At 46.6% G+C, this 23,036-nt stretch overlaps 1 protein-coding gene across 1 annotated transcript in view; it reads right to left on the bottom strand.

Moving 5' to 3' along the window:
* Positions 1-23,036, bottom strand: part of EFCAB6 (EF-hand calcium binding domain 6) — a 469,029-nt gene that overhangs the window by 98,294 nt on the left and 347,699 nt on the right. The window contains exon 22 of the mRNA XM_069228294.1: positions 13,097-13,324. Within this exon, the coding sequence (XP_069084395.1) occupies positions 13,097-13,324 (228 nt within the window). The remainder of the gene's footprint in view (positions 1-13,096; positions 13,325-23,036) is intronic.

Here is a 23,036-nt window from a genome sequence, read left to right as displayed (position 1 = left end):
AAGAACGTGTGCTGCATTATTCAGGGCTTCCATTGCCTGGTGCTAGAATGGCCATCTTGTGTAAACAAGGTTTTGTTTCCTAGGTAAGGGAGGCAAGCAGGAAGCATTTGGCTTCACTGCTCCCTGTCATTAACCCCTTCGCTGCCAGGCCTTTTCCCCCTCCTGTGCCAGGCCTTTTTTTGGCTATTTGGGGCAGTTCGCGCTTAGGCCCTCATAACTTTTTGTCCACATAAGCTAGCCAAGCCAAATTTGGGTCCTTTTTTTCCAACATCCTAAGGATTATAGAGGTACCCATACTTTGTGGGATCCCCTGAAGGAGGCCAAGAAATTAGCCAAAATACAGTGAAAATTTCGTTTTTTTTAAAACAAATTGGAAAAAGTGGCTGCAGAAGAAGGCTTGTGGTTTTTTCCCTGAAAATGGCATCAACAAAGGGTTTGTGGTGCTAAAATCACCAGCTTCCCGGAACAGGCAGACTTGAATCAGAAAACCCAATTTTCCAACACAAATTTGGCATTTTACTGGGACATACCCCATTTTTACATTTTTTTGTGCTTTCAGCCTCCTTCCAGTCAGTGACAGAAATGGGCGTGAAACCAATGCTGGATCCCAGAAACCTAAACATTTCTGGAAAGAAGCCAAAATTCTGAATTCAGCAAGGGGTCATTTGTGTAGATCCTACAAGGGTTTCCTACAGAAAATAACAACTGAAAAAGAAAGATATTGAAATTGAGGTGAAAAAACATAAATTTTTCTCTACGTTTTACTCTGTAACTTTTTCCTGCAATGTCAGATTTTCAAAAGCAATATACCGTTACGTCTGCTGGACTCCTCTGGTTGCGGAGATATATAGGGCTTGTAGGTTCATCAAGAACCCTAGGTACCCAGAGCCAATAAATGAGCTGCACCCTGCAGTGCGTTTTCATTCTATACCAGGTATACAGCAATTCATTTGCTGAAATATAAAGAGTGAAAAATAGCTATCAAGAAAACCTTTGTATTTCCAAAATGGGCACAAGCTAAGGTGTTGAGGAGCAGTGGTTATTTGCACATCTCTGAATTCCGGGGTGACCATACTAGCATGTGAATTACAGGGCATTTCTCAAATAGATGTCTTTTTTACACACTCTCTTATATTTGGAAGGAAAAAATGTAGAGAAAGACAAGGGGCAATAACACTTGTTTTGCTAATCTATGTTCCCCCATGTCTCCCGATAAAAATGATGGGTGACTTGTGGGCCTCTGACCAGGTTCTGTTACCCAGAATCCTTTGCAAACCTCACAATTTGGCTAAAAAAACACGTTTTCCTCACATTTTGGGGACAGAAAGTTCTGGAATCAGAGAGGAGCCACAAATTTCCTTCCACCCAGTGTTCCCCCAAGTCTCCCAATAAAAATGATACCTCACTTGTGTGGGTAGGCCTAGCGCCCGTGACAGGAAATGCCCCAAAACGCAACGTGGACACATCAATTTTTTTTTTAAAGAAAACAGAGGTGTTTTTTGCAAAGTGCCTACCTGTAGATTTTGGTCTCTAGCTCAGCCGGCACCTAGGGAAACCTACCAAACCTGTGCATTTTTGAAAACTAGAGACCTAGGGGAATCCAAGATGGGGTAACTTGTGGGGCTCTGACCAGGTTCTGTTACCCAGAATCCTTTGCAAACCTCAAAATTTGGCAAAAAAAAAAAACGTTTTCCTCACATTTCGGTGACAGAAAGTTCTGGAATCTGAGAGGAGTCACAAATTTCCTTCCACCCAGCGTTCCCCCAAGTCTCCCGATAAAAATGATACCTCACTTATGTGGGTAGGCCTAGCGCCCGCGACAGGAAATGGCCCAAAACACAACGTGGACACATCAAATATTTTCATAGAAAACAATGCCTACCTGTGGATTTGGCCTCTAGCTCAGCCTCACCTGGGGAAACCTAGCAAACCAGCGCATTTTTGAAAACTAGAAACCCAGGGGAATCCAAGATGGGGTGACTTGTGGGGCTCTGACCAGGTTCTGTTACCCAGAATCCTTTGCACACATTAAAATTTGGCCAAACAAATACTTTTTCCTCTCATTTCGGTGACAGAAAGTTCTGGAATCTGAGGAGAGCCACAAATTTCCTTCCACCCAGCGTTCCCCCAAGTCTCTCGATAAAAACTGTACCTCACTTGGGTGGGTAGGCCTAGCGCCCACGAAAGGAAATGGCCCAAAACACAACGTGGACACATCACATTTTTTCACAGAAAACAGAGGTGTTTTTTGCAAAGTGCCTACCTGTGGATTTTGGCCTCTTGCTCAGCCGACCCCAGGGGGGGGGGCAGAAATGGCCTAAAATAAATTTGCCCCCCCACCACCCCAACCCCCACCCTCTCCTGGGAGCGACCTTTGCCTACAGGGTCGCACCCCCTGCGTGACATTGGCGCCAAAAAAAAAATCCCTGGTGCCTAGTGGTTTCTGCCCCCCTTGGGGGCAGATTGGCGTAGCAAAAATCAGCTGATCTACCCCCAAAGGGGGCAGAAGTGGCCTAAAAACAATTTTCCCCTCCAGGGGAGCGACCCTTGTCCAAGAGGTCGCTCCCCATCTGTAAAACAAAAAAAACAAAAAATCCCTGGTGCCTAGTGGTTTCTGCCCCCCTTGGGGGCAGATCGGCCTAATCAAAATAGGCTGATCTACCCCCCAGGGGGGCAGAAATGGCCTAAAATAATTCCCCCCCACCCCCCAGGGGAGCGACCCTTGCCTAAGGGGTCGCTCCCCTTGCGTGAAATTCACGTAAAAAAAAAAAAACTCCCTGGTGTCTAGTGGTTTCTGTCCCCCTTGGGGGCAGATTGGCCTCATCAAAATAGGCCAATCTGCCCCCAAGGGGGGCAGAAATGGCCTAAATATAATTTGCCCCCTAGGAGAGCGACCCTTGCCTAAGGGGTCGCTCCCCACACCTAAAACAAAAAAGGAAACAAAAAAATTATAATGTATCCCTCGTGCCTAGAGGTTTCTGCCCCCAGGGGGGGCAGAAAAGGCCTTCCAAAAAAATGCCCCCCCTGGGAGCGACCCTTGCCCAAGGGGTCGCTCCCTTATGACAAAAAAAAAAAAAAAAAAAAAATCCCTGGTGTCTAGTGGGCATTTCAAAAGCCGGATTGCAAGCAATCTGGCTTTTGAAATGCTTGGAGAGACTTTAAAGGGAAGGAAATACATTTCCTTCCCTTTGAAGCCTCTCTGGGCCTCCCAAAGCAAAGCATTTCTCTTTCGATCGCGATGGGGGAGGCTCTGTGATTGTCAGCGCGCGCTGATGTCACAGGGGGGTCGGGGGTGGAAGGGGAAGGGCTTCCCCTTCCATCCCTGCCTTGGGGAGGTGGGTGGTGAGCACAGGGGGGGAGCGCTAGCGCTCCCCCAGTTCCCGGGTGTAGGACGAGGTGACCTCGTCCAAGGCACCCGGGAACCGGTGCCTTGAACGAGGTGACCTCGTCCAAGGCACGGGAGAGGTTAAGGAGCGCAAGAGCTTCCAGGGCACGAGCCTTTAGAGAGACGGGACCCCTCTAATGCCATTCCTAGTGTGGACGTCCTGCAACAATTGAATTCTTCTGTTGTGGAAGTGGCTCTGAGGGCCAGGGAGGCCACAAGACCCCCTATAGTGCCAAGACTCGATGAAGATGATGGCCTCACTGATCCTGATGATATTAGAGGGCGCTTTATCCAAGGGTCTGATCTTATGGTTATTCTGCAGCACCTAAGAAACAACCTGGGGTTTTCTCCTCCTATGCCTACAACATATGAGGAAGATTTTTTTTCACAATAACACCGTTTTGGCCTGAATCATTTCCCTTAAATAGGTCTGTGAGGCGAGTTTTAATGCAAAGTGCAAAGACTTAGGGACACAATCTTTCCCAGATTCCTCATGAAAAGGTATCTACAGAGAATTTTGCTGAGGCCTTTCCGGCTATTGTGAAGGTGGATAATTTAATGGAGGGTCTTTCCTGTCAAGAATTAGTTGTCTCGAAAGATGCTCTTCATTCCCTCTTTGTAAATAAGATGAGTGAGGCTTCTCTTAAAAGGGATTGTTTTCACTGTGCAGGCCAACGCTTACACCATGTATACAGTCCTGTCCCTACTTAAGGATTTTCAAGCATTAGCAGACCAGACGAATAAGGGAAGGCTACTGTTCAACTATTACGTTTACCGGATAGGTCCTTTGACAATCTCTGTGCCTCAGCCACAGATTCTGGAGCAGCTATTGCCACATGTAGGCTAGCGGTGGGTGAAATATTCTGTTCTGCCAGTAGAACTGACCGAATTTTGTTGACTCCAGGTTATGCTTGTAACCCTTAGTTCCGGCCAAATTCTGTCAATTGCCATGTGGCGGAATTTGTTCTAGCACGTGCCCTAAAATAGCAAGTCAGCGAGCATGAGTGAGATTTGGCATCCCTAGCAAGATTTTTGGTCAACAGCAGGGCAACCGGCAGGAGTTTTCTAACACGAGCAGTTGCGACGGTCAAAAGGCTGCCGCTCGAGTAGAAACTCTACTTGAGCAGCAGGAAAATCAACTTGAGTAGCAGCACCCACTAGCATGCTGCGTGGTGCCATTTGCACTGATTTTTCAGTGTCAAACACACTCCTGGTGCTAAATCACTGCACAAGCAGTGAGACGTGTCTATTTCCGACCGTTGGCAGAACTCAGCGGAATCTTGCTTAGTTTTTTTGTAACTCCACGGAATTCTGCAGAGTCAAATTGTGTAAGTTTCACCCACCTCTAGTGTACGCATAGCTAGACATGCTTGCGGAGAAATGATGCATCCTAGAAAACTGTGTTGGTGAAACTCCCCTTATCAGGATCTAAAGTTTTCAACAAAAAGTTGAGGAGCTTGGAATGGAAATGGTTCCCTCATCAAGTGTCCCAGTCTTCCAACTGGAGGGAATTGGCAGCTGTACTCATGGCTTGTATTAATTTCTCCCCTTTCTAAGATTACAAGCGGTTTGCATTCAAACAGAGAGCCAGGTTATCAGGTCCTACTTGAACTGTCAAGGAGGAATGGGATCCCCAAGGACACCGTCCTGTCCTTTCCCTGAAGATTTGCCTTTGGGCAGAGGAGAATCTTCTCTCTCTCTCCCCCTCTCTGCAGTCTATCTTCTGAGGAAAGAATGGCCCTGCAGATATTTGTGTTGTCAGTTCCCATCCTCAGTGATCCTATGATGGTCTTTCCTGTTTCTCCAGATCTGCAGGAGGTTCGGCATCCATGGTTGGAACTGTTTGCCTCCCAATCCTAATTTCTTTATTTCCATCTCAGAGGGCATGTGTGACAGATGATTCTCTATTCCGTGGCAGGCAGAGTCCCCTTTATTGCTTTCCCCTTTTCCAATTGATCCCAAGGGTAGTGGGGAAGTTACGCAGGAATGAGGCAAAGGTGCTTCTTGTGGTCCAGAGGTGGTCAAGGAGACCCTGGATTCCAACCCTCCTCAAGACGTCAATCTCAGCCTAATGGCAGTTCCCACTACATCAGTCTCCCCTGAAACATCCTTGTCAACACCCTAGCATCAGTGAAGCATCTGAATCTGGGGGTCTGGCATTTGAAAGGTTAACGCTCTTACCTCTGGGCTGCAATAGTGAGGTTGCAGAGACTATACAATAGTTCAGATATCCCTTAACCCCAAAGCCTTAAAGCAGATACTGAAGGAACTTTGAATTCTTGTGTTTTTCTCAGGCTTTTCTCCTGACTCTTGCAAACCTAGATTTTTTAAGGGATGGCTTTTTACTGGATTTAACTGCCTCAAGAATTAGGAGCCAATGGACAGTGATCCATTTCCATTAGCTTTTCGCCGTCTGAGAAGCTTCTTTCTTTGTCGTCCTGTACTTCACTCCCCAGTGCATCATGGAACTTTTTCCCTGGTTCTCTGGAGTTTACAGGACCCTTCTTTTGAACCTCTACTTATGTCAGACCTTAGATTCTTTAAAGATCAGGTTGACCTAAGGCTTAGTCCATGCTTTCTTCCCAAGATCCTGGCTATTTTTCACTGTTCATAAGATAATTCCCTTCCAATGTTTTCCTAGACCCCTCTTTAGAAGATCAGAACCCGCCTTTGATGCCCATTGAGCATTATCAATATATCTTCCCAGATCATTTTCTATTCGAAAGGCGGATTAATCTGTTGTGGCTTTTGGCCATTACGGGGAGAGGCCTTCCCCCTTCTTCATCTACACTTTCCAGGTAGGTCAAATTGGCTATTTTAAAATCTTAGAAGTCAGCTGGTCAGGAGCAACGCCTGAAAATCAAGGGTAGGTTCACTAGAAGGGGTCTACCTCTTGAGTGGCTTTTAAAGGGGATACTCTCAAAGACATATGCTGTGTAGCTACATGGTTTTCCCCACATACTTTTATGTCATATAATTGTTTGTAGATGTGAGGTTCCTCATCAGCTGAGTTTGGTTCTCATATTTTGTCTGTAGTGCATGAAGATTACTGCTGTTTGTTTATGTTCATTAAAAACAATGGGCGCAGCATGATATATTTGGTTGCAGTTTATTTGTCTTGGTAATCAAAATCATTTTTTTTTGTGTGGGTAGTTATTCATGAGTAAAGACTGGAAGAAGAAGACAGACAAGAAGGTAATATCTCTCCTTGACTCGCTATATTAATTTTGATTCAAGATATGTTGTGCTTGGATATGTCAGGATTGTTCATAACTAGTTCAAGTTTATTGGTAGTCTGGGAAGGTAGTGCACCATATTGGGTGTAGTTTTAGGGCTGTGCTAGTAAACAATATTTATAAGGACTGTGATGAGGTAGACCTAGACTTGGAGTAATGAAGATTACCAGTAAGTAATCAAAGAAAGATTTCATTTGACCAAATCGCCAACTTTTTATTTCTAAAAACATTTTGTGGAGCAAACATTGTTGGTATGTTTTTCGATACCTCCATAAGGTGAAGTACAAAGCACTTTTACATACATTGACATTTAAAAGCATCTGAGATGTTGTCTAAAGGAACCAGTTGTGGCAACCTAAGGATATTAGGGAGCATAGGGTGGTATACAGCTACTATTGGTGTCAAGGAGATTAAGAGATTTGTCCAGTCTTTATTAGTCAACAATCTGGAGGGACAAGGCCCCAATGTCATGAGTGAGATCCGCAGCGCTCACAGACTTCAAAACAAGGGGCCATGACAGCCCAAGAAGCGTTATGTCCTGTCCAGGCACAGTAGGAGATCCTGACAGAAGAGGCAAGGCAGCAACAGCCAAAACGTCTTTTGACATGAAAGTCACAGGATCCACGGTTTTCAGTGTGACGTGCGTCATGAAACGCAGTGGAGGAGGACGTCTATAATAGAAAGCAACAAGGAGTTGGGAGAGATAGTGATCCCCGCCTCAGTTCTGCATCCAACAAAATAGGGTTTTTCTAACAATTGGAAAGCATTCGTCTTCTCTAAAGTAACTCAGTCTAGACTTTCTTAGAGGACAGGAAGAAAGAGAAAACAGGAAAAGACAGGAATAAGGAGTAAAAAGGACAACCAGTTGAGTTTTATTACAGGTCTCTGGGATGAAAAGTCAATGAAAATCGAGTGATTGTATTATAGATGGACAAATGTACTACCTTTTGATACATTGCAGAGATGTGTTGAATCAAAGGAATAGAGCAAAACAGTGACATGTCTTATAACAGTGGTTCCCAACCTTTTGACTTCTGTGGACCCCCACTTCATGATTACTGGGACCCGAGGACCCCCACTAACTGATTATTGGAGTCCGGGGACCCCCCACTAAGTCGTTACTATAAACTGGGGACCTAATCTGTTAATATTGTTTAATTTTCTAAGCTGTCGCGGACCCCCAGAGGAGGCTTCGCGGACCCCCAGGGGTCCCCGGACCACAGGTTGGGAACCACTGTCTTATAAGATATGGTGCTGTTTCTCTTTTTCCCTTCTATGAAGGTCTTAAGGCTGCCTGACATCAAAGCTCTTCTTGGACCACTGTGCAAGGGTGTGTGCATGATGTCAAGCACAGATTTTTAACTAGAAGCTACCCTTCTAGAACAAAATGCTATGCTTGGATGCTGTTTAACACTTTTATAACTTTACATGTGTGCTGTACTGTGCAGAACACATGCCAAGTTGTACAGGTTTCGAAAATTAAACTTTCCTCAGACTTGGTGCTTGCCTTGAGAAGAAATATATTTTTGGTGCAATTCTCTATCAGTCAGTGTTAGTAGATAGAGATATGTATCAAAACCAATTGGTAATTGCATGGAAACGCCCAAAGTATGCCCCGTGACACAAAGTACCACGTAGTGCTATTTTGCATTACTTTAGGCTACTTTCCAACGCAATTTAGGATTTGCATTAGAAAGAAATCCCACTACAACATTTTGCGCCAGATTTGTGTCGCTTTTGTCATGAAAACCCTAGCGTAAAAAGTTGGCGAACTTCTCCTAATATCTACAGAAGTACAGAAGATGATGCTGCAAATAGATTGGTATGTATACATTTGCTTGAATAGATTTAAAGGTCAAGAGATGCAGCTGGGGAGATTGGGTAGGTTATTGAGGATTCATATTTACTAGATTTATATTTGTCGATCAGTCTCCTCCTCCCTTCATTTTGATTCTGTCTATCCTCCTGTCCTGTGTCTAATCACAAGGCTGGGCTAGATACTTGGGGCTTGGTTGTGCAACGTAATGGATGGTTTAACATTTGCAATGAAAAAAGGAAACGCTGTTCCTGAATCTTAGAAGGGCCAGTTATGGAGGCAGAAGGGAGTGGTATGTTTGTATATTAATGGTATGCTTGAACTTTTCATACAAATGATACAATCACATATTATTACATGCCACCACTACAAGTTAACCTCTTTTTGTATTACAAAGCACGCCAAGTAAGAAAGATGTTTACTGGGCACAGGACACAACGCATTTTTCAGGTAAAATGCCTTCATGCCTATTGACTGTACCCACAAAAATAATATTTAGAAAAAATGTGGAGGTTTCATAAACCCTTTTACAATTCAGCACATGAGTAAATATGTTATGCCAGACTACAGATATTTACTGAAATACATTGGAAGAAGCATGTATGCACTTTACTCCCATGATGCCATTGAACAGGAGAGGGAAACAGGAGCAAGTGAATGCACAACACAATTTGGTTTGGATCGAGTGAGGCTACCTATCTGAAATCATGGTAAGGTGGCTGCAATTTCTAAACAAAATGTGACAAAGTCAACAGGTCTAGCATGAATGTGCTGACAGGTGCAAAACGGGTTTGTGCATGCTTGTTTTTGTATGCGTTACCTTATTAAAGCCAGTCTTATTGGCATTGACAATGTTCGCTAAACACCTCCCCTAAACACCTTGACAAGATGCCATGTTGTAAACAATCATGGATAGGTAGCTTGCATCCGCAAGTCATGATGTCTTTATCTTTTCACACAATTGTGGAGCCACACGTGTCTCTAAATTAATTTAGCTTTTTGGGGCTGGTCAAAGACAACTTTAGCTCTCTAGAAGATCTCTTGGCATACGTTTTTTTTAAAAGTGGACTATAACATATGTGTTTAATGTGGCATGCCATTTACTGGGTAGAGTGTCAATCAAGGCACTGGCATTGTATGGACTGTTACATTATCCCCTTTATGCTCCCACTGGGATTGGAGATGGGACACCACGTAGTCCTTTAAGTAAACTGCAGATAAGGCATGTACCTTGTAAATTAGATCCACTGTGTTTCGTGTACATTTCAACTGCTGATTTTTGTTTTTTTTGTGTGCTGTTTAGATGCACCAGCCTTTCGTAAAGACGCAGTGCCATTCCATAATTGCCTTTGCTTTGCTGTTATACCATCTTGGTTGATTTGTTCACAAAGCAGAGATGTGCACGCACATTAACCTTTCTAAAGATGCAATGAAAAAACCGGTCCTTTGTCATTACTATCTATTATCCCTTATTTTGCTGGAGAGGTCTTTTACTTTCACCACATACCTCGCACATCTCAACTTCTGACTCCTTATCATAACACTCTTTTTTTGAGTGGTTAACTTAACTCTGCTTAGGCAGCGTTGTTCAGAAAAGGAGCCCACTTTGGGTCTGGCAGCAGTGAAGACCTTTTGATTTTACTAAAAATAGATACGTAATATATTTACACATGCAATGCCCTCTTCGTTTGTTGGTCGGTTCAGCTTTCATTTATATGTTGTTTTTGCCCAACACAGGAAACAGCATGGGGCAATAGATCAGACCACTTCAACCATTGGTTCCCTTCTCTGTTTGGGTGATGGCATTCTGCAAAAGCACAATGTTGTCACCCACATGGAAAGAAGCCCCTTTCAGTAACGAGGATTTTTGGGTCATCTGCTGTGTGCTTACTTTAACAAAAAATATTTTCCCTTTTTTATTTTTAGCTTATTTCCAACTTTCTTAGGGCCTGGCAACTGCCTAGACACAGCTACTGGACCCTGGCCACTGTCTGCAGTGTGCAGCGTCCCGGACACACATGGCTTGTAGCTGCCATGTTTGTGAACGGGCTATCAGTTCTTCTCTAAAATGGCTGCCGTTCCGTATACATGCACATGCAAGGGCAGTCATCTTTGAATAGACTTCCAACCCATTCCAATACGGGCACCCATGTGAGGGGATGCACACTCAATAGTAGCCAACGTTAAATGCTTTTATACATCTTTGTTCCAAAATATTCTAAGAAATGTGCTTATGCTTGTGCCTGTGCATTCATCCATATGCATAGGGGCCTTTTTCAATGTATTTATAAAACTTTATAATAAAAAAATTAAAACAGCCACCTGTGACTGTGCACATTTTTGCAAGCACAGAAGCCTATTTTTAAATGTTTTTGTAATAAAACATTTAAAAAGCGTTGGCAAAGCCAATAGGCTGGCAACCAACACCAAACCTGTTGTCATCGCTTGCTTATAATTATTACATACATTTTTATTTAATATTATATACTGTGATTTCAAAGATACAAGCATGAAAATGAAACCACTCATCTATAAGCACTCAAGTACTATATATTCATAACAGTAGATGCTTCGACTTCTCCCTAACAATACTGTGACTGATAAGCAAGAAGTCAAAAAAATGTTGTAGTAAGCCCAAACTTTTAAATATCAGACAAAAATGTTATTATATGTCCTAATTCGAAGTACAGCAAACATTCAACCTAACAATGTGTCTACATAACTGAATGTGCACATCGTAAACACATAAAGTAATGATGCATCATTTCTTTCAATGCTACAATAAGGATGGATGGAAAAGTTGTTTTTCAATAAGTCACTGTATTTTGCACTTTGTGAACTGCTGGAAATCAAGTCACATGCTGTCTGATTCTTATAAAATCCTATCTTGATACACCGTGGTTTCAATTGCCTGATAGTAACAAAGCTTACAAGTGACATTGTCTCAACGCAGGAGAAAGGGAATAGATTTCAAACCACCGGAGAAGCGCTATGTGGCTCCTATGACGTCATGCCTGGGCAGTCACAGGGTCTACTGGCACCTATTGGTGCTGGAGAGGAACTGCAGAACTTTCCAAATCAGCTTAGCGCCTGAGAATATTCAATATGTGAGGAGGCTACAGGCAGGGGTCTTCAAAATGGGGGGTGGACCCCCAGGGAGGGGCCTCGAGTGATCACAGGGTGGGGGGTGCCAGGCTCTGGCCAAAAGAAGCATTATACAGATAACAGTGCTTTGTCTTAAGCAGAAACATGTTATTTCATTTTTAAAAAGGTAACATTACTTAATTGCAATGTTTTAATAAGTCTAGACATATTTAAAACATTACCTTCTTAACAAAATCACTGTGAAAACTTCTGAGGGGTGACCCAATGATTCTTATTTTTCAACCGGGGGCATGACACAAAAAAGTTTGAAAACCAATGATCTAAAGTAATTTTATTTCCACTGCAGCAAGAAAAACATCGGGTTTCATTATTAATTCGAAGGCTAGCGCGTGTCTATTTCTCTTTAACAATTAAGGCATCTCCCTACTTGAAGCACTGTGTAGGTTCACATGAACGATTTGATGAATCATTCATTAAGGTGTTGTAATTAAATGTGCCATCATTCGAACAGCCAATACAATATTTACTCTTTTACAGCTTTCTACATAGTACTGAAAAGGTGCTGCATTGGAAACATTCTCCTGGCCGTGAATAGCTGCATGAGAGCAAATGTTTCATGTGTTAAGTGCCACAAAGAACTAAAGCCAGGGCCATCACATTAACAATGGCTTCACGCAAAGCAGCTAAGGAACGCTGCTGTAAGGAAAATACTCTCCGGTAATCACTTAACTCAATATAGAAATGGCACAGATCATAACAGCTTGTTTATGCTTCCTACTTACAAGTAACAGCATACGTAATCCAGTGCATTGTGAGCTGTAGCCTTAAAGAGTGGTTTGTCGAAGTCCGCCAGGCCCCTTCCACCCTCCTCCCCGGAGCAGCTCGAGACCCTGTCCTTTCAGCAGACCCTCAACACCTGACTGCATGAGCATCATGTCACGTGACGACATGCCCCACCCTGTCTCCCTCTTCACTCTCAGCTGAGCACCAGGACCACCCAGCTGCACGATACTCACTGACCCAGCAGCCAGACGGCCCCCTTGCCTCTTCCCCTGCACCCCTTCACTGCTGTAATGAATCCCCTGTATTACACAGCACTCTGTGGCTTTTCGGCTATGATCAGGGTATACATATCTGCATTCAAGATATAAATTACTGAACATATGGGCATTTACAAAAATCACTACCTAACTGTGAGGTATAAATGTACGCATGTGCACGCTGCTGTTTCCATCATTCCCCCATTTCTTATTCTTACCCTTAGACCATCAAGGGAACATCACAAGACAAGCGAACCCATAAAGAACAGAGTCCTTCCTTAGGACTGTAAACCGCCAGTGCCCCCTCTCCTGACTAAAGGCAAGAACATCATCGTTTCAAATTACACTTCCAAGGGGAGACGCAGCACCCCTGTGTCCGGAAGCCCTTGTGACAGAAAGGGCAACGCAATTTGTGCAGACATTGACCAAGACATACACATATGTACATTATTTTTTCAATTTTGCACGTTAAGCCATTTCGAAAATCAAGTCTAATAATAGGTTAATTACGTACTTGATCTGCTGTTCAATCATCTTTATGTCTTGATCTTCTGTTTTCCGCTTCTCTTGCTCGCCCAGTTCTCTTTGCAGTACTTTCTTTTGGGCGTCATACTCCATTAGACTTGTGGAGTTGTCATCCACGGCATTTCTACTGTGTGGGGGGTTAGTTGAGCTGGAGTCCACGCCAAGCTTCTGCAGAAATTCTTCCTGAGTGAGGTAGCCTTTGCCACCTGTATCATACCTTTCAGAACAGAAATGTATAACAATATTGATCAACTCTAGTTCAGTGCATAACTTACTATACTAGTCAGTCCATCTAGCGTTAATATGAAAATACGGCAGGTGCAGAGAAAGATTTCCTATCTGTAATTCCTCATCTCTGAAAGTTGTGTTGGAGGTGTTTACAGAATTTTAAATAGTCCAGGTGGACATGGGAGACGAGGCAAAAGCCTAAAATAATTCCACCTTGGTGGCTTCAGAGGACACTGTGGTCACATTTGCACATAAACACTCAACCCCAGTTTGGTGATTCCTGACTGTGGCTCGTCTGGATAACCTTTGGGTTCAAACCACTATACATGTCACAGACAAATTCCCAAAATTCACACAGAGCTTGGGGCTGACTGCTTCTTGTTCTACATAGGGAAGATATGGCTGAGCAAGCCAGGGTGGACAGCCGAGTATGGGGCAAGGGAGGACTGATTTACGTGTGATTGGGGTTCTCTTGCAGTGACACTGTTGTTGAGGTAAATAAAGGGGTAGAATGCTGCTGTGAGGTATTACTCTCGTAGGTGACAAGCCTATTTGAAAATATTTCCAATGCCATTTATGTATTGACCATGATTTCGTGTGGGGACTGGGTGGTACCTAAACACAGGAGTTCTTGCTTACTGTGTCGGAGACACAAGTCACACTGGTGATATCCAAAAGAGGCAGAACCCGGAGGTGCTTGTAACATGATTTAATGATGTGCCCTAGTAGTTTAAATCTAGGATTTGCAAAGCGCAGCAAATCACCCATGAGGGTCTCAAGGCGCTGAATTGTAGATGTGGGGAGATTAAGTGATTTGCTCAGAATCACAGAATGTTGAGCTGGGACCGAGACTCAAAGCTGTTTCCCCAGCTTTAAAGTCAGCAGCTCAGGCTGTTACACCACACCCTCTCAAATTAATGTTCGAATATGCATATTTACTGGGTTGAGTTAAATGACAAGGCAAATTAATAGCCAGTTATGCGTGTTGGGCAGATTAGTTAATGGTGAAGTCAAATTACTGGTCAGGCAGGGATACTGGGCAGGTTGAGTTAATGGTCAAGTTTAGTTAAGGCTCTAGTCTAGGCAATGGTAAGGCGGAATTAGTTGCAATCAAAGCTACGGGGATTGAAGCCATTGGGGTCCATACTGCAAACCCCACTGCAATCCCATCATGAGTATATCAGACCTTCTGAAAGCACAAATACTGTCCCTGCTGAGAAGTACCAGGGCAGCCCCATTGGGACTGGAGCAGGCCCTCCATGGAGTGCCGATGGAATCTCACTACCACCAGTGTGAGAGGTGGTATGGGGAGCTGGACGCAGTGGAAATATCAGAGACTGAGTCGTGGCATTTGTTCTCAGGGTTCTGACTGGTCCAGTTCAGTGATCCTAACAATCCATACTGAACACAAGTATCTATATATTCATCTATTTGTAAGAGAAGTAGCGCCGGTACTCGAGAGCGACGGGGCTGCACGATGGAATTACTGTATTTTTATACATTAAATCATTCACCATGGGGGGCGTGCCCAAGATGGCGGAGGGGGGCGTGCCCAAGATGGCGGAGCGCTAGGACGGATCCTTGAGCGCTCCGCCGCCTCGACACACATCAGCGACGCGCGGCCTGCCTGGGGGAAGCCTGGAGGCTCCCCCGAGTTGTGAGACACCCTGGGGCACTTGCAGTTTGGCGTCGGCCCGGAACGGGTTTCGGCGGATCCCGCGGGAGAGCGGGCCTCGGCCTCAGGGCTGGGGCATGGTGGCGGCTCAGCCGAGGAGACGGCCTGAGCTGCGATACGTGCACTCCTCCGGCGGCCCTTGGAGTTTGGCGCCGGGGGAGTAGGAGGACCCGGGGGCTCTCCTTGGGCCCCTGAACTGTGGATTTGTGCTGTGGGTGCTGGCCCTTGGTTGCCTGGGTGCGCTGGAGGAGTGGGGGGCCCCGGCCTGTGCCCTTGGCTCGGGGTCCCAGCGCCGGTGCTCCTTTCCGCGGAACGGCTGACGGAGGATTGGTGGAGCGCGGGACCCTGACGGAGGCTGAGGGCCCGGTGGCAGGCCCTACATCGCTGCTTGCAACTGATGGACTGCTGAACAAGTTGGTGAGCGGTGGCTCCTGTAGGCTGGACCAGGTGCGGTCCCTAACAGGGAGGCAGTAACGGAGCGGCATTGGATGGAGACTTTGGTGGCCCCGGGGGACTGAGCTGGCGAGTCGTGACCAGGTCTGTGCGAAATGGCGATGGCAAAATCAAAACGTGAGCGCTCAGTGAGGGACATGCTTGCCGGAACGCGTCTGGCATCGGTGACCACGCCGGAGGAGGTGTCTGGGATGGGGACCCCGGAGAGCCGGAAGGAGACGGACTCAGAGGGGAGCTCTCCGGTAACGAAGGGCTTTTTGACCTCCCTGTTTGACTCGCTCAGGGGCGATATTCAAGAGCTACGCAGGGACATCTCGCAGGAGGTGAGGGAGCTGTGAGGAGAGGTTTCCTCCTTGGGTGAACACGTGTTACAGCTAGAAAATAATGAGATCCCTCTGGCGAGGAGGTGGCGGGACTGCAGCAAGAGGTAGTCCGCCTCCGTGAGCAGCAGGATCTCCTCCAGATGGCGGTTGAGGACTTGGAAAACCGCTCCCTGCGTCAAAATATTCGCATTAGAGGGGCCCCGGTTGGCGCGGAAAAGGAGGACATTGGAGCCTACGTGGTGGACTTGTTCCGCTCCTTGCTGGGCCCGGAGGAGACGCAGGAGGTCGTCCTGGATCGGGTCCATCGGGTTGGGCGTGCTGGGGGCCCCGGAGGACGCCCCCCGGATATCCTGGCTTAACTTTGTTCTTAAAGAAAAGATCTTGCAGCGGGCCCGCAATCTTCAGCATGTAGCCTTCCGAGGGCATGATCTACAGCTATTCCACGATCTATCTGTGCGGACCCTGCAGAGGCGGAGAGAGTTCAAACTGATCACGGATCATTTGAGAGCGCATAACGTGTCGTACTCCTGGGGCCACCCGTTCCGCTTGGTCTTCCGCTGGGAGGAGCAGCTTCGGCAGGTGAAATCCGTCCAGGAGGCTGGGCCTGGAGGATATAGGCCGAGAGGCTTGTGAGAAGGCGGCTCTTCCGTCGGAGGGTCCCCCTCGTTGACGGAGAAAAGAGAAGAGAAGGAAGGTGCAGCGCCCGACGGCCTCGGAGCTGAGATCGGAGAGAGAATCTGCCTTGAACAATGTGGCCGCCGGAGCCTCGGCCTAGGAGGAGGCTCGGGGGTGTCTGGGTCTGCTTTGGGCCGCGCTGCTAACGGCATGCTGTCTGTCGAGGAGGGTCGGGCGGCGGGGGCCATGGACCTGGTTACTTGAAATGGGTGGATATACTGTGCCGTGGAGACTTTACCTCGTGGAGTTCGATGATCGAGGACTATTTGTTGCTGGGTTTACCTGCGATACTGGCTTTCTGTAGTGACACTCCTGGACCTGGGGGTTTTAAGCGATCTGGAGTTCTATGTGGGGGCGGCCCCCTGGTGTGATTCTGCTCCTTTGCTTGATCCCCTCTGCATGGGTTATGACTATTAAATGTATAAGCTTAAATGTTAGGGGGCTCAATAACTCCACCAAGAGGCTTGCCATCCTGTCCGCCTTGGAGAGATCGGGGAGTCATATATGTCTCTTCCAGGAGACGCATCTTGTCCATAAGGACACCTATCGTATGCGATCTAAGTGGTTCCCCAGGCAGTTCTGGTCTTCTCTACCATCAAAGCACACAGGGGTGGCGATACTTCTCTCGCGATCCTTCCCTGGGGAAGTAGTATCACAAATGCATGAGGTCCCGGTGAGGCTTTTAGCCATGAGGCTTAGAGTGGGCGGTTTCTCTTTTACGATCGCTTCATTATATGCGCCTAATTCCCAACAAGAAACCTTCCTAAGACAGGCTTTGACTCCACTGCTCCAATCTCCTGATGGAGCCGTATTGCTGGGGGGCGACTTTAACCTGGTGATGGACGGGGATCTGGACTGATCAGGCCAACGGTATGGGCAGGCAGGGTCTTTGTCGGATGCCGGTCGGCAGTGGCTGAGTGAGTGTGGCCTGGTGGATGTGTGGAGGAGGGCGCACCCCTCGTCGAGAGACTATTCCTTTTATTCATCGACAACCAAAACATATGCTAGGTTGGACCTTTTTTGGCAACTCAGGAGCTTCTCCCCCGGGTTAGAAACTCAGCGATTGAGCCACGGGCCCTGTCAGATCATTCCCCAGTTTCAGTTGAGATCCACATGGACATGGTGTGGGTGCGCACACCGGGCTGGCGATTTAGGGACTCGATGCTCCAGAACAATTCAACAGTAGAGGCGATCCGAAGGGCAATTATCGAATATCTTAGGTTTAATGATGATGGGGCCATAAGTATTGCAACGTTGTGGGAGGCACGGAAGGCTGTCCTGAGGGGTGAGGTGATGTCGCTTTCTTCTAGGGACAATAGGGCGAGGAGACAGCTTAGGGAGGGGCTAGAGCAGAGAGTGAGGGCATTGGAGTGCTCACATAAACATACTGGTGCTCCTAGAGTATGGCGCGAGCTCGAGAAATTGAGGAAGCAGTTGAGGAGGCTGGACTGGGACAGGGCAGAATATGCGGTAATCCACCTTAAACAAAAGTATTATTTAGGAAGTAACAAGTGTGGGAGGCTGTTGGCACATAGGTTGAGAGCGCAGCGGGCGGCGTCATTGATTAAAATGGTCCGCTCCCCTTCGGGAGCAGAAGCTCATACGAGCGACCAAATAGCAGAGGCCTTTGAACAAATTTTATGAAGGCCTATATAGGGCTGAGGAGCCTGGCGTCTCAACACCAGAATCCTTTTTACAGGATATAGCTATTACTTCCTTGATAGCAAAAGAGGCAGACTCGTTAGACCAACCTATAAGGGCAGAGGAGGTTATATCTGCAATTGCTAGACTGCAGACTGGGAAATCACCTGGCCCTGACGGTTTTTCTGCACTTTTTTATAAAACCTGTGTGGAACTCGCACCCGTCCTGGTGCGACTCTTTAACTCCTTTTGTCAAACGGGCACCCTCACGCCTAGCATGTTGGATGCCACTATCGTAGTCATCCCGAAGCCGGGGAAGGATCCTGAGGAGTGCGCCTCTTACAGGCCGATTTCCCTCCTGAATATCGATGCCAAACTATTTACTGGTATCTTGGCACACCGCCTCAATTATTATATGCCGGGCCTGGTGGATCCGGATCAGGCGGGGATTATACCGCACAGGCAGTGTAGCGATAATACCAAGAGATTGCTCCACCTATTGGATAAGACGGAGCGCTCTCATAGGGAGGCGCTCTTTTTGTCCATTGAGGCAGAAAAGGCGTTCGACAGGGTTTACTGGCCATACCTGTTTCAGGTCCTTTCGCGCTTCGGACTGGGGCTGGGCTTTATGGCATGGATTCGCTGCATTTATCAGGCACCTCGAGCAGCGGTGCGGGTTAATGGGACGCTCTCTTTGCCCTTTGCGGTCCAGAGGGGGACTAGGCAGGGCTGCCCGCTCTCACCCCTCCTGTTCGCGCTTTACATGGAGCCTATGGCTCAGAGGCTCCGTGACAACCCTCAGATTATGGGTGTGAGGTTTGGAGGGGACAAGCATCTAATATCACTATACGCGGATGACGTCATCCTTACTTTGGCGGAACCTATGACCTCACTGCCGGTGCTAATGGATGTCTTAGAGGAATTTAGTCGGGTCTCGGGGTTCGGAATTAACATGCTAAAATCGCAGGCTATGGGCAAGTTTATCAGTCCTGAGCATGAACGGGACCTGAGGGCCCGATTCCAATTCATGTGGTCTCCCTCGGGCCTCCCATACCTGGGCGTGGAGCTGGGTTCCACAGTTGCCCGCACGGCGTCGTTGAATTACGCGACATTGACCCGGGAGGTGCAGCGCGACCTAGAGACATGGGGATGCTTAAATTGTCCTGGCTGGGCAGAGTGTCAGATGGTAAGATGACCATCTTATCGCGTATATTGTACTTGTTCCAATCGCTTCCTCTGGAGCCCCCGCCACGAACGTTAGCGACCCTCCAATCGGCGGTTCTAAGATTCATATGGGAGGGGAAGGCGGCGCGACTACCACGACAGGTACTGTATCGTCCTAAGCGGCAGGGTGGGTTGGCGGTCCTTTGCCTCCTACGGTATTTTCAAGCCTCACAATTGCGTTTCCTCTTGGAATGGAGCCGTCTGTCTTCCGAGAAGCATTGGTGTTTCATGGATCAGGCGGTGGCCGGATCTCACATATGGAAGGAACCCTGGCTTAGGCGTCGGCATAGAGCACGGGGGCTGTACATATCCCCGGTCACGGAGGTTTCGATGAGGGTGTGGGACCGGGTCGCTGGCAGAGGTGGCCTGACGACCTTTCCGTCCCCAATGACCCCCCTGTCTGCAAATCCTGATTTTGGTCCGGGAGTACAGCCGGAAGCATTACGTCGAAGGTATGAGGGGGGTTGTAAAAGGGTGGGATACTTACTTGATGAGCAGGGAGTTATTCCCTTTGACCAGCTTAGGGAGAAATATGGTTTGACCGAGGCGGATAGGATGATGTACTATCAAATTCAACATTGGGCCCTGCGACCAGCCAATAGAGCATTAATCGACAGGCCGTTAACAGCTTTTGAAAAATGGATTCTCACGAAAAAGGATGACAAGCGAGTGGTTTCTGAGCTCTATGCCCTCTTGCGGAAGGAGGCCCCTCTGCCCAAGACGAAGGGTCAACTGAGATGGGAGAAGGAGTTGGGGAGAGAGCTATCGGAGGATGAGTGGGAGAGTGTTTTTTATAGAGCACACCACACAGCTTATAACGCAGCAGGTACAGAGACAGCTTATAAAGTGACCACCTCCTGGTATTACACCCCAACAAGGATTCATGCCTGGGGTCACACTAAATCTAGTCTCTGTTGGAGGGGATGTGGGGGGGGGGAGGGTCGCTTGTGCATTTATTATGGCATTGTCCCAAGTTACACCGGTACTGGGAATACCTACTAGACACTGTTGGCATGGCTTTTGACACTCAGATTCCCCGATTCCCTGCATATATTTTGCTGGGCCTTCCCAACCCTGTCTCCTTCCCTTTGAGGTCACTGAGGGGACGACAGATGGCTTTAGCTTTAAATGCCGCAATACAATTGTTGCTCTCCGGGTGGGGCTCTGAGCAGATCCCGACAACGACTTCATGGTTACATAGGCTCTGGTTTATCCTCGCTATGGAAAAGCTTACCCTGGCCTCGCTGCATCGGAGTGGGGACTTTAAAGAACTATGGCAACCATACTTGCGTATTCTATCTGGGGAGTTTTCTGAATTGACATGCCCTACCTATTTGAGAGTCCTGAATTTGACTTGAGTATAGAGGGCGAATTTTCAGGGGGAGGCCCACACATGACCAGGATTATATTATAAAGGAGCCTCAGATTATCTGATTTTTGCACTATTAGCCAGTCGCAGGGAAATGCTGTTGTATTTTGTATTTAATCTTTCTTGTTTTTTCTTATTGTTTTGCATGAAGTAGCTAAGTATGAGCCTAATGGCACACTGAGATGTGGTTTGTATGCGATGTTTTATACTTTTAAATTAATAAACAGATTTGATATATAAAACATTCACCATTAGCCTCTGTTTATTTAGGAGCCCTTTGGAGTGAAGGCTGTGTTGATCAACGTTCACTAAATTAGGATGGCATGAATAAAGAAGGCGCAAAACCTCTTTTTTGGTATGGATTGGGAAGCTCGTCATGGAGGAGACTTGTACTACTTGCCATGGAGCTGGTTCAGCCTCATGATCCCACAGCTGAGCTAATTACACAGTGTCGCCCCTCAGGGATATAACCCTCAACACAAGACGCAGTTGTTGTGTGATTTGACGGAATATATTACCATTTAGAACGGTGACCTTCTAGATGTATAAACTGGACCTAAACACGTTTGTTTTTAGTGTTACAGTGAAATTATTCTTATTTTGAACAAATGTTCATACGTAAGTTGTGCCACATGCTCGCATGTCCTGTTTGCAAATTAAATAATTTATTGACACCGTTTAAACATTTAGATTACCCTAAAACGGTCTCTTGGTACGGGCCTAAAAAACTGCCTAACCAAAAAAGGTGGTGCATCATCTTTTTTCCTTAGTTCTAGAAATGTGACAGAGATCTTATTGTCTGATTGTGATGTGTTCCACAGTTGCGGAGCCAGAAACGAAAATGACCAGCCTCTATGTGTGACAAGACTGTTTCAGAATCACACAGAAGACTGATGCTTACGATGTAGATTGCAGGTTGTAACCCGCACAGCGGTTTTAGATGTATGGTAACCAAAAACCTATTAATATAAAGATCTATGTAACACAAAGCACCCTGAGGACAATGCAGCCAAGCACGGTGCGTTACTGAAGGAATATACTAGTGCTAGACACAGGATCATTTTTTAAGCACAACTATGGCACACACAGCTGCTTTCTGGGCCCACCGATCTACTAGGTTCTTAGGGAGACCTACACTAAGGGCATTACAGTAGTAACTGGTCATTTGTACCACCACGAACATTAGTGCCTGGTTCTTCCAGGATAAAAGTGGCAATACCAACTGACGTCAAATTAAGCTTTAGAAGAAAATATTACTTACCTTCGGTACTAATCTTTTTGGTAAAAAGAATGTGAACAGCAGATGGGCACTCAGAACTTGCAACTCGCTGACCCGCCTTGCGGTAATAAAGGCAACCAAAAAGGCTGTCTTTATCACCAACAACTGAAACCGGCAACTGTGAAGGGGTTCAAACGGAGACCCTATCAAAAAAGTGAGAGCAAGGCTTAGGCCCCGTTTTGACACAACAAAAGGGAGTTGAAGGACACAAATGGGTTAACCCTTTAAGGAGCCTCATCACAAATGGGGACTTAAACAGAGACATTTGGTCTGGGAGACTGAGGAATGCCGACAACTCTGAGCCAGAGAGAGTGCCAACAGGACACTGTGACGGCTGGGCTCTCAAGAGATCTACATTGTCTGCACACCATAAACAAAGATACTCCACCTCTCAGAAAATACAACAGCTGAAAGGAGCTTAGATAGCCCCTCTGAATCGCCAGGCTTGACAGTGGAGGCTCTGAAAATTGGGGTGCAGAGCCATAGCCCGCACTGGGAGAGAAGATCCACCCTAATAGTTAGTTGAAGCAGGTAACATAGGGAGAGGTGTAGAGAGCAGACCTGCCAACTTATAAATATATTTTACTGTGTGAGGAAGTGGGGGGACCTTGTGCCAAGAGCTACGTAAGAGGCACTCTGCCCCCACAAATCCCCCCAAGAAAAACCAAAGGGTCGTTAAGGCAGTAGCTGGTCTTAAAAAAGCAGGCTAGAAAGCAGTGGTTTCCAGCTTGAATTAACTGTCACTGTGTGATTTCAGCTCCTCACTGGGTGAGTGTGTAAAGGGAGCCAAAATCATGTGACACACAGTGGTACCATGTAAGTTGGCAGGTCTGAGAAAGTTTCCCCAAGGATCCTCTCAACAGATACTGGAGAGCGCAAACCTTCTGGCACTGAACCTTATCCAAGGAGGAAAACACATCCACATGGGAAATGCCCCACAGGGCAAAGATACTCATGACTACATCTAGTAGAAGAGGCCACTCGTGATTGGAAAATTAGCACTGGGTCAGGCTATCTGCTCTGAGATTCAGAGAACCACCAAATGATTGGCTGTTAACCAGA

Source organism: Pleurodeles waltl, chromosome 4_1 (genome assembly GCF_031143425.1).
Source record: "Pleurodeles waltl isolate 20211129_DDA chromosome 4_1, aPleWal1.hap1.20221129, whole genome shotgun sequence".
In the NCBI taxonomy this organism is placed as follows: domain Eukaryota; kingdom Metazoa; phylum Chordata; class Amphibia; order Caudata; family Salamandridae; genus Pleurodeles; species Pleurodeles waltl.
The sequence above is the reverse complement of the archived record's forward strand: the minus strand, read 5'-3'. Positions and strand labels throughout refer to the sequence as shown.